Below are 12,693 nucleotides of genomic sequence, written 5' to 3'. Positions count from 1 at the left end.
TATGTTTAGCTGGATTTATTTTTAAAATACATTTATTATGCTCATGCTTATTCTTATTCAAGAATGATTTATTGGTTTCTAAAATATTCACTCCTTAATTACGCATTATTTTTGTTATTGTGATGAAATATTTAACACTTGTATTTAGTAAAATAAGCTGAATTGACCTCCCTGATTGGTTGAATTGTTTACCACCTTCTTACTAAGAAGAGCTTTAACCAATCAAAGTACCCCATCTTTTTTTTATCATTAGTATCGTAGTCAAACCCAAAAAAAGAAAAAAGAAAAAAGAAAAAAGAAAAAAGAAAAAAAGAAAAATTCAAATCAGTCTAACCAATGTTGTAAGACTCGACCTAGATCGAAGTTTGGACCGTAAAAAAAGATGGGAACCAGTGGCCTTTTTGGGTTCTGATTAAATGACGGTTTGACGGGTTTTTAATGGGCTGAACGGATTAACAGCCCGATTAATCGGCAAAACCGGGTCCATTGAAACATTCCGGTTCAAGGCTTTGTTTTTAAAGCCAGTCCGGTTCAAGTCTTACAACATTGGGTATTGGGCCTGATTTACTTCCGAAGCATACATGACTGTGCTAGGCTTCTAGGCCTAAGACATAATAAGTCAATAACTGGACCCGGTTTACTTAAGGTGACCGTTACGTATGAAATAAATTTATTTTCTGTTAAGTTTTGAAATTTAAAATATTGGCGGTGAAAGACATAAGATGATAAGAATGAGAAGCTTTCCCGCCACTTGACCCAATCAGCCAAATAGGAAACCGACGTGTCATAGACCGGATATACCAGTCGCCGATTTGACTCATCAAAACACGGGTCAACCTGAATCTCCGTAAATCTGTTTCCTTATTGATGCAGGATTTATTGGACAATTTTACCCTTCATGCATCGAGTATTTACGTATAATAAGCAATTAATTCGTTTTCAGCTATGAAGAAAGCACTGCATCTTTTGGCTTTCGAGGTCGACTGAACGAGTCAAGCGAGTGAACTCGGACGATTGGAGCTCATAAATGGGGGAAGTGGGTTCCGATTCGTACGAGCCACGTATAGTTACAATTGGCGGTAAAGGTTCACTCGGTGGGAGAGAGAGTGGGAGGCCGTTGGCCTCTCTCCAACTAGAATTAGGGCATTAACAGCACGAACTCCTTCCTTCTCCCCAAAACTCGTCATTCCGATTTTCTCTTAATCTCTCTCTCTCTCTCTCTCTATCTTTTACATTCTTTCTATTTCTCTGTATCTGAGAAATAGTAAGGAGTAAGGATGTTTTCAATGGCGATTTTTTAATCCTAAGATTGTAAGAACACTCGATGAAACTTCTATTTAGCTACTTCATGTTTATCAATGACGGATTTATGTTTCGTGCTAAAAAAACGGCAATAGATTAGCAGTTTTTCTTTCCTTTTGGGGCCACTGAACGGTATTTGATTTGATTGTTATTGGCAGGGGACCGGTTGTGATTTTGCTCTGGAGGATCTGAGGAAAGCCTGGGTCTTTAAGGGAATCGTTCTAGGGTTTTGTTTGTATTGATTGGGAGGAAGGCGGGATGCAAAGAGGATTGATCGGGATGGAGAGTTGTATGGAACACTGATTATTGCAAGGAAGGGGTTTCTGTTTAGGGCTTTTGCGTGGTTGATGATGGAGAGTGAGGAAGTAGTATCAGAGGATCGTGTGAGGAAGAGGATAAAGATGGGGATTGGAGATGAGGGTGTTGATAGAACCGAGGGGTTAGATAGTAGAGGGAGGGTTGAGACGACGGCGAAGGCTTTGGTGGGAAGATATGTGATGAAGGAGTTTGCAGCGAATGGGGTTTTCCTGGGGAAGCTTGTTTCTTGTGGTAGTGGATTGTACAGAGTTGATTATGAAAATGGAGATTTTGAGGACATGGAGTGTACGGAACTACGCGACTTTCTTCTTGCGGAGGGTGATTTCGATGAGGAGCTTATTGCCAGGAAGGTGAAGTTAGACAAGTTGATCTCTACATGCGATTCAAAGACACCACACGAGAAAATACAGCACCAGACAGTAGTATCTGCAAATAGCTTTGAGAGGTCTGAAGCACCTTGTGTCAGTAGGTTGAGTACTGAACTTGAATCTTGTTTCCAGAAGGGTCCTGAATCAGGTGGGGTTCAAGTTGATGGTGATGCCGACTCTTCTACTGATTCCTGTGAATACATTCGAATACAGGAATCCTTGTTAGAGGCTGAGAGTCCTCTTCTTCCGCCACCACCACCATTGCCTCCTTCCTCGGGCAATATAGGTGTGCCGCAGGAATTTGTTTCTCAACTGTTTTCTGTGTACAATTTCCTGCGTTCGTTTAGTATACAACTATTTTTAAGCCCATTTGGACTGGACGATTTTGTGGGTTCTCTTAATTGTGCTGCCCCCAACACTTTGTTGGATGCCATTCATGTTGCCCTCATGCGTGCACTGAAACGGCATCTTCAGATGCTTTCCTCTGATGGCGCAGAACTTGCATCAAAATGCCTGAGGTCTCTCTCTCTTTCTCTCTAATTGTATGTTCTAAGAATTGTCTTGTTGTTGATGGATCATTATTTTTGGTTTGTCCACATGGTACCTTGGATTTCATGTTTTTTTTTTTTTTCCTTTTTCATGGGCTAAAACTTAGAAATAATATAGCTTTATTGTCGGCAGACGTCTTGATTGGAGCTTGCTTGACACATTGACATGGCCAGTTTACCTGGTTGAGTTTCTTCTGGTGATGGGGTACACAAATGGGCCGGACTGGAAGGGATTTTGTACTGATGTTTTAAACAAGGAATACTACATCTTGTCTGCATCTAGGAAGCTGATGATCCTGCAGATCTTGTGTGATGATATCATCGAATCAGCAGAACTAAGAACTGAAATTGATATGAGAGAAAAAGTGGAAGTGGGGACAGATTCTGACAGGAATGCAAGGATGTCCGCTGAAAATTGTCCAAGAAGAGTTCATCCCAGATATTCTAAGACCTCAGCTTGCAAAGACTCAGAAGCTATGGAGATAGTATCTGACAAATCTCATGACTCAAAGTCACCATGTCAATCAAGTTCTTTACTTAAAGTTCCTGGAGTGGATATGAATGTTGTTGATGTTGATCCAGATGAGAATAGTGATGAATGTCGCCTTTGTGGCATGGATGGGACCTTGATTTGCTGTGATGGTTGCCCTTCAGCTTACCATTCAAGATGCATTGGTCTGAGCAAAATACATTTACCCGAAGGGTCATGGTTTTGTCCAGAATGTGCAATTAATAAAATAGGACCAAATTTCAGAATAGGAACAGGGTTAAAGCAAGCGGAATTTTTTGGTATTGATCCATATGAGCAGGTTTTTTTGGGTACTTGCAATCACTTACTTGTGTAAGTCCTCTGACTCATTTATTCCTTTAAAATAATCCTTTTTCTAGTTAACATATATTTGAAATGCAACATAGCCCTCACATTCTTTTTTTCCCCAAGATTGCTTCTTTCCTGTTGACAGTGTGATATCTGGCTGTCGGACACTAATCCAGTGCTAACACTTACATATTTTAAACTTCTCTACAAGGTTTATGCTTTCTTGTTTATGAACTATTAAATGAATATTTTCAGGCTCAAGGTCTCAATCCACGAAGGACCATCTTGCAGATACTACAACCAGAATGATGTTCCAAAGGTCTTGCAGGTACTTTGTTCATCTGTTGAGCATACTGTGATGTACTCAGCCATATGTAAGGGCATTTTAAAATATTGGGGATTCCCAGAAGACACTAAATTTTCTTTTCCTGAAAGAAGGGAAAATACCATAGATGAAAGGGAAGATGCAATGGTTTCTGCTCTGTCTTATAATCTTTCTGGAAAGGACAATGCAAGTGGTGTAACTGAAAGCAACATGGAGGACAAAACACTATTGGGTCGGGAGAATGATTGGCAAGAACTTTGCTATGTCTCTTTGGATAAAATTAGCCATGTAGAACTTCCTAGTCTCAGCAAAGGTAACGGTGCTACAACTGAACAGGTTTCTGAAGTCATAAACACAAAACTCCATGATCAGTTTGGGGCTGATTCTCTGATGTCTGCTGGGTCAATCTGCCTGCAGGCCGACCCTTCTGACTTGCCATATCAAATCTCAGCTGATAAGTCAATTATGTTAAAGTTTCCTACATGTACCTCAGAAAACATGCAGGGTTCTAAAAAGGAAGATGCAGATGTTATAAGTCTTCCAGCAATAAATGGTCCTTTTAGCATGTCTTATGAAAGCAAAGAAGTTAAACATAGTGGCAATGGGAGAAGTAAAGCAGTAGTGGTTGATGACTGCTCTTATATGGGGTACACTTTTAAACCTCAGGCTTATGTGAATCTGTATATCCTTGGTGATGTTGCAGCATCTGCGGCTGCAAATCTGGCTGTTCTTTCATCTGATGAAAATAATATTTCTGGTTCACAATCTTCAATTAATCCCAGAAAACTCGTGTCTGCAAATGTATCATTGCAGATAAAAGCATTTTCTTCAGCAGTCTTTCATTTTTTCTGGCCAAATTCTGAAAAGAAACTTATGGAGATCCCAAGGGAAAGATGTGGTTGGTGTCTTTCATGCAAGGCTCCCATTACAAGCAAGAAAGGATGTTTATTAAATTTAACTGCCTCAAATGCTATAAAAGGACCTATGAAGATTCTTGGTGGTCTTCGTTCCCTAAAGAGTGCAGAGGGAAATATCCATTGTATTGCAACATATATTTTATGCATGGAACAGAGCTTGCGTGGCCTTACAATTGGTCCTTTTCTAACCTCAAGTTATAGAAAGCAATGGCGTAAACAAGTTGAACAAGCATCAACTTGCACTGCATTAAAGTCTCTTTTGCTTGAAGTAAGCACTTTTCTCTTTCCTTTTTTTTTCTAGTTAAAATTTTGTTCCAGTTAGCATTATTTATAACTACTTTTCTTTTTTTTCTTTTTATAAATGCAAATATAAGTATACTTTCTTATAGAATTAAAAGTGTAATTTGATCTACATAACTTGTTAAGAGTTCTTCTCTACCTTTGGCATCTTAACTCTGTTGACAATCATATGTTACGGAATGCACATATATTTTCTCTGCTCCACCCCAGTTAATCACCCTTAAAACTTGTGCTCCATTATCCCTTTGAATCTTCCCTCCTTGTCCATTGACTGCACCAATCCAACTTCTCTAGTCCAGCCCAGTGCCTTTCTTGTCGCTATCTGAGCCCAACCCAACTTGTATTTTTCTCTTTTGCTAATGAAACCTCTTTTAATATTTCTGTTCAAAAGAAAGGGCAGATCAAGTTTACTAATATGTCCACAACCCTTGACAAATGAACCAGAGAAGGTGGGTTGAATGAATTAGAAAGAAGTGAGGGGGAGGTAGTTGATATAATTAGTATGCAATTGCTTCATATGAGAACGAGATGCTGTTTAAAAAGTATGTACTGAACTACTGAAGAGAAAGGGCAGTTCAGGTCAGAGGAGATCAAGGTTCAAAATAGCACATTGTATTGGTATGTATCATATGATATGCATTGGTTTTTGAACCCACTGCAACACTGAATAGATTTATGTTTAAACATTTGAACCCCATGCTTATTAAAAAAGCATTATAACACCTTCTCACATGTTTATTTTAAAAAGCTAAGGCTGAAAAACTAAAACAAAATACTATCAGCTTTTTGAATCACATGATATGCAAAAATTGCATATCCCACATGTTGATACTTCGAACCATGGAGCAGATTTTATTCATCTAGAGGTGGTGAAGGAAAAGGAGAAGATGGGAGATCTAAAAGTCAAAGACTTTTACATCCTTGGATTGTGGATAGTTTGTCTGTTATGTAGTTATGCATGACAAATGGTTCCTGAAGTCAGGATGGATACTATTCATGTAGAAGGTAGAGGGAAAGACTAAAACATCCTTGGATTGTGAGAGGTGGTGAAGGAAAAGGAGAAGATGGGAGATCTAAAAGTCAAGACTTTTACATCCTTGGATTGTGGATAGTTTGTCTGTTATGTAGTTATGCATGACAAATGGTTCCTGAAATCAGGATGGATACTATTCATGTAGAAGGTAGAGGGAAAGACTAAAACATCCTTGGATTGTGAGAGGTGGTGAAGGAAAAGGAGAAGATGGGAGATCTAAAAGTCAAGACTTTTACATCCTTGGATTGTGGATAGTTTGTCTGTTATGTAGTTATGCATGACAAATGGTTCCTGAAATCAGGATGGATACTATTCATGTAGAAGGTAGAGGGAAAGACTAAAACATCCTTGGATTGTGAGAGGTTTGCCTATGCATTTCTTTTGGAGATAGCAGGAAAATTTTTTGCAGGTTCAGGTAGTGTTGTTTTGAGGTTATGGGGTTTACTGTTAGTTGGTATTTAGAGCATTGGTTGTTCTTGTCTTCATTTCCTAGTTGTTACTGAAACGGGTAGTTATTTGTTGTGTGTTATATAGATTCAGCTGTTCCTTTTCTTTCTTTCTTAAGGGTAATTGCATATGTTATATTAGATCTGAATAAAAGGTGTGATGATCTACTCTGGCCTTTAAATTATGTATAAGAGTTAATGCTATACAAAAACATTATTTGAATCCGTTCTTCTGCAAAGTCATCTACCTCATCTGAATTAAGGTGTGGTCTGTTCCCTAGTCTTTTTGAGAAAGTGAATCAGTCCCAAAGGTTTGCCACTGGCAATTTGGTTTCAACATAATGCCTTAGTTGAGCAATGGAAAACAAAGAAAACATGGTGCTTGGCCATTGTGGCTCTGGTGAGAAGCACAATAAACACACCATAGATACCATCTTCACTTGGGGAATGTTTGGCTGCATTGTTTGGAAGGTTGCTTTTCTTATTGTTTTGGCATGTACATCCTTATTATCCAACTTGGCTGATTGAAAACAAGCAAGAGAGTATAAGAGAGGTGATAAGATATCACCCGGAAACAAAAAGAAAATCCTAGAACCAGCTTCCCTCCTCTAAACAAACTTTCCAAACCCCAAAAAGAAAAAAAAAACTATCTCAATCAAAGCATCAAGAACCCTATGAACATGGCAAACTTAAAACTCAAACCTGCTTATTCAGCTTTTTGTAATCTTTGCTTCTACTAAAGACTTTCTTTATTTTCTTCACCTTCTTACTAGGCCCAACCCCAAATAGTCCCACTTTCAATCTGGCAAAAACTTTCGGCACCTGAATAGTTTAGTGGTTTCTTTGACTTTTGAACCGTCCTACTACATTGGCAATCTTATCCTCTTTCTGATTTGTAGAGTTTGCATTGATCATTTCTAACTCCAGCTGTGTTCTCAAAGAGGACACTACCACAGGCTTACCCTGCATAACCACACAACTGCTAACAGCCCATACTGCCCTTGTTAACCTTTCCTGCATATACCAAACCTGACCAAAATGGTTTCTTCCCTATGTTTGTAAGATTTGAGTTTATTAGGGTTGAATTGAGACATGAGTCTGGATTAGTTGAATGTATCAGAAACACCTGTTACTTGCTATTAACTTTTCATAGCACAGTGATACTTTAATGTTGGATCATTTATATTATACAATTACGAATATGGGTAAACATGAATAGAACCAAAGGATAAGAAAAAATAAAGGAGAAAAGGATCTGTTTTATTTTTATTGGGTAGTGAAGAATTTCTTTAGTTGATGGTCTTACATGATTGGTTGCTGCTTTTCTGTATGTCATATTGGATGTATCAGCCTGTTTCATTGCAAGGTTTTCTCTGTTTGTTTCCTGTCTTGGAATACTTGATTTGTGCTTTCACTTTGATGTCTCTTTCAACAAAGGTTTTATGTTACTGAAAAGAATGCCTTTTGAACTGTGAAAGAGGATAAGATGCAGGTATCTGTGTCCTTTGGTAGTTTTTGGATTTGTATCTGTGTCATTGGTATTTCACATGCATACTGTGTCTCATGGCATTAAGGTATACTTAACAACAAACTTACTTTCTTTTCCTTCTTTCAGCTTGAGGAGAATATCCGTCCACTTGCTTTTACTGGGGGCTGGGTTAAGCTGGTTGATGATTGGTCAGTTGAGTTTTCTGTGTCTCAAAGTGCAAGTCACCATGTTGGACCAACTCAGAAGCGTGGACCAGGTGGGAGGCGGAGCAGGAAACAATCCATGACATCCGAGATAACAAGTTATACCTGCCAAGACAATCTGAGGGATGTCAACTGGTGGCGAGGAGGGAAGCTCTCAAAGTTCATATTTCAGAAAGGGATTTTACCATGCTCGGTAGTTAAAAAAGCAGCTAGGCAAGGTAAAGGATTATTTTAGAATGTATATGACAATGCTTCTTCTGGCTCTCTTGTAGACATCACTTGTATTTGTATAACCTCAGGTGGATCTAGGAAGATTTCTGGTATTTATTATGCTGAAGGTTTTGATATTCCTAAAAGAAGTAGGCGTTTTGCTTGGAGAGCTGCAGTAGAAATGAGTAACAATGCATCACAGCTTGCACTTCAGGTTGTCATTTGAGTTTTATGTTCTAAGGCCATATATTTCCATCTTCATTCTGCCTCTAGCTTTGCTATTGCTTGGCTTTTCTTAAATAGTATCCACCTTCCTGGCATTTCAGACCTGTATGTTTATACTGCTCATGTATTTTAATTTTAATGCATGTTAAAACTTGTTATGTGCATCAGGTCAGATACCTTGACCTACATATACGGTGGAGTGATCTACTTCGTCCTGAGCAGAAGCTTCAAGATGGAAAAGGGCCAGAGACTGAAATTTCTGCTTTCAGAAATGCAGTCATTTGTGATAAGAAAATTCAGCATACTAAGATCAGATATGGAGTAGTTTTTGCTAACCAGAAGCATCTCCCATCTCGTGTTTTGAAGAACATTCTAGAATCAGAGCAGATCCAAGATGGAGAGGACAAGTTTTGGTTTTGTGAAACTCACATCCCTTTATATCTAATTAAAGAATATGAAGGGACGGCTGAGAAGGTGTCTGTGCCATCAGCTAAGGGCTCACATTTATTATCCAACTTACAAAGAATACAGTTAAAAGCTTCTCGAAAGGATATATTCTCATATCTTTTGTGCAAGGTAGAGAAGCTAGACAAATGTGCTTGTGCCTCGTGCCAACAAGATGTCTTACTCGGGTATCTATTATTTATTGTTTTTAACTTATTGCTGATTTCCCAAAATTTTCACTTTTGTCACAAACTGCCTTCATTTAAATTACTATAAAATTTCTGTCAGTTTGTATAACTGGGTTTTCTATATGGTTTACAGGAATGCAGTGAAGTGCAGTTCATGTCAAGGTATAAAAATCTCTCAGTTAGACCCCTCACTCCTTCCATACAAAATGTTATGATAAACCTACACTCTGTATGCTCTACATGGTGATCATCTTCCAACTGAATGTCATGGAATGTGTTTTTTACAATTTAACCAACATGATCTGCCATCTGAAATCTGATTGCATGTTTGCATTCATTGACATGTAATATTCATAGGTTGAGCATTAGCAATGGCCTGAGCAAGGTCCAAAGTATCTGGCGTATCGTATCGTATCTTTTGGTCTTGATACACCTATTTACAGGTGTTTCGGGACCCCATTTATTTCAATAAAAAACCACTTAAAAAACATCTCCAAAAATCAAAATTTGAAAAAAAAACTAAAAACAATAATAATTAAGTGGTGAGTTTTTAGTACCGATATGCCCCTGCCGATACACAGGGGCGTATCGATACTTTGAACCTTGGGCCTGAGCACAGCAGGGTTTTTAGTTGCTTGTTTCTCACATTCAAGCAGAGAAAGTCAATTTAATAGATTGACAATGCCTATGTAAGGAGAGCAAATCCTTGTACATGTAGTCCCAGTAAGGTTGGAACTCCAATACGTTTCATGTTTCTTTAGCCAGAAAAGATACACAAGTACTTGCACCATGAGCAAGCTGTGCAAAATCCCTTTTCTTTCAGGTAGTAAATAACATGTGAGATGGCTCATGGTATTTGTTTATTATTGATGATGAGTGGTGTATGATATGCTCAGCTTGTTGAAAATACTTTTCTTAGTAGTCTTTGGATGTTCACTCCATCATATGTTTTAAATGTCCTACCTGGTGAGTTCACTTGCTGCTGTATTCTGGCCAGGGTTTTGTCACAAGGAATGTACCATAACTTCAAAAGTTCATATGAATGATACTCTGGAGTTTTTGATCACTTGCAACCAGTGTTACTGTGCCAAAATTGTCACAGTGAATGAGATAAGTAAAAAGTCTCCAATCAGTCAAGTGCCATTTCAAGAGCAAAAAAGGCAGAATGTAGAAGCAGTGGTTGGTAAAGGTTCGTTTCAAAATGGGCATCTTCAATCACTATTCTCTGGAAATATGGGGATCCCTCAAGAAACGAAGCCACCTACACTTAAGTCTAATTTGGAAACCAGAGGTCGGCGTGTGACAGGTCCTTCCTATGGTCTTATATGGAGGAAAAACAATGAGGAGACTGGCGAAGATTTCAGGCTCCGCAACATTCTTTTTAAAGGGAATGCAGATACAGACTTGTCAATAAGACCCATTTGTCATCTCTGCCGCAAACCATATGATCATGATCTAATGTATATCTGCTGTGAAACTTGCAGAAGTAAGCCTACATAAGATTTTACATTTTTTGAATTTGTCTTGTACTTGTGTTCACATATTGGATTTGTTTCTTTTTGTAGGGTGGTATCATGCTGATGCTCTTCAGCTGGAGGAATCCAAAATTTTGGAGGTAGTGGGATTTCGTTGCTGCAGGTGCCGTAGAAACCGCTTGCCGATATGCCCCTATATGGATCCAGAATGTAGGAGGAAACGATGTGTGAGGGCTTCAAAGCGATCTAGTACAGGAACAGACTCCATCTCCAGAACCATCTGCACACAACTTGAAGGACAGGAAATTAGTACACCAGACACAAAGATGGAAGATGCTGTCATAGAAGATGATGATTCCCTTGTTTTCTCTCTTGAAAGGGTTGTACCAATCACTGAACCTGCATCAGAAATTGGAGATGAATCATATACTACTGGGTCACAGAAACTCCCAGTCAAAAGGCACATAAAAAATGAAATAAATTCAGATGTTTCCGACCTAAATTCAGTTCCATCACAAGTGGTATCCACACTTGAAACTAACAATCTTTTGAGTGCTACAGAGAGAGCATCATCTCCTCAAGTGGGATGGAAGTTTCCCACTGATGGTGTTAAAGATGAGATCATTGACATGATTGACTATGAAAGCTTGAACTATGAGGACATGGAGTTTGAATCAACATACTTCACTTTGGCATCAGAAGATAACGGATTGGATCCATTTGATGCATCCATGGACATTTCAGGGAATTGGGGCAATTCCTCTTTTAGTGGTGCAATTGCATCCTACAATCCACCTGAACAGTATGGAATTGATACTGCAGAAGGTAATCAAGATTTTACTAAATCTTCAGAACCCATTGTTAGCAGAATGCTTTGTAAGATATGTTCAAGCACAGAACCAGCTCCCGACCTTTCCTGTGAGATTTGTGGGATCTGGATACACTGCCATTGTTCACCATGGGATGAGAGTTCTTCTGGGGCAGACAGATGGAGGTGTGGTTACTGTCGGGATTGGCGATAGTTGGGCTGTTTGTTTGGCCCTGCAGTTTTTGGCTTTCTATTCTCTTCTTGCAGAGAGGTTTGCCACTGGAGAGCTTAAATTGGCCATAACTAACCTTTCTGCAATAGCAAGCCAGGGTCTTTGGAACTCTGCCAGTGAGGGTGCTCAGAAACAACAATGAAAGATAATTCGTCCTTGTTTGGAAGGAGCAGAATTTTGGAGCAATTCCCTCACAAAAAAGCTTTACAAAAGTGACAGATGGATAATGATTAGTTCCAGAGGCCCCTTAATTTATTTATTTTTGAATAAATCAGGGTTCAGGCACTTGGGGACATGCCAAGATGATGGTTCCTGCTGCTTGAGAATAACCTAGTTTCCTTCGTGGGCACTTGGGGTTTTACTAACTAGTCTAGTTAGTTTGATAGGTAAACTCGTGGACTTCCCTACTAAAATTTGATAATTAATGGCCTGAATCAGTTCTAGGGGCATTGGGGTCATCTTTCACTTCTATGGTCTTGACTCCAATATTAAAAGATAAGCAGATTTTTGCTGGTGCTTATCATGTATGAGATGTGTACATCAATCCTATGTTCCTGTTAGAGTGGGAGATGGAAGATTCTTGAATCGAACAAGATTCTTTTTTGCAAGATGGATTTTTGCAAAATATATATTTGTTTTGCTCCAAAATGGTTACTCCTATAAGTATGTTGTTATTGTGAATGCCTGTGTAATGGAGTGATTTAGGCTCAGTTTTGTAATAAAAAGGAAAATTTATGTTTTATGTTTTTTAATTTTAAAAATTAAAAGAACAAAAAAAATTGAGGATTGGGAAGCAAACGGAGGAAGAATGGGAATAAGCTGCGGATCAAGACTCCGTTTTATACATGTTTTAGGAGAGGCCCATGCATGCATAGACTGGAATTAAAAGATGCCCATGTTTTTGGTGAGGGACTGATTAGATTTGAGTTTCCTAATGGATGGAAACTGAATTAGTTATTTTGTTCTTTTGCGGGCATAAAGGAAACTGAATTAGTTATGGGTGAGTTTAAATGATTGAATTTTTTTTTCAAAAATTCAAAATAAT

The 12,693-nt window shown here is 38.6% G+C and overlaps 1 protein-coding gene across 1 annotated transcript; it reads left to right on the top strand.

Annotated features, from left to right (window-relative positions):
• Positions 1–1,095: 1,095 nt before the first annotated feature.
• Positions 1,096–12,390, top strand: LOC104612518 (DDT domain-containing protein PTM-like). The gene is made up of 10 exons (XM_010279954.2): positions 1,096–1,311; positions 1,461–2,506; positions 2,670–3,377; positions 3,609–4,863; positions 7,990–8,284; positions 8,366–8,490; positions 8,670–9,133; positions 9,267–9,295; positions 10,131–10,619; positions 10,699–12,390. The coding sequence occupies exons 2-10, from the start codon at positions 1,650–1,652 to the stop codon at positions 11,628–11,630; spliced, it is 5,154 nt and encodes a 1,717-aa protein (XP_010278256.1). The 5' UTR covers positions 1,096–1,311; positions 1,461–1,649; the 3' UTR covers positions 11,631–12,390.
• The last annotated feature ends 303 nt before the right edge of the window (positions 12,391–12,693 follow it).

This window comes from Nelumbo nucifera, chromosome 2 (assembly GCF_055504915.1).
Source record: "Nelumbo nucifera cultivar China Antique chromosome 2, China Antique-T2T, whole genome shotgun sequence".
NCBI classification, from domain to species: Eukaryota; Viridiplantae; Streptophyta; class Magnoliopsida; order Proteales; family Nelumbonaceae; genus Nelumbo; species Nelumbo nucifera.
The sequence above is the reverse complement of the archived record's forward strand: the minus strand, read 5'-3'. Positions and strand labels throughout refer to the sequence as shown.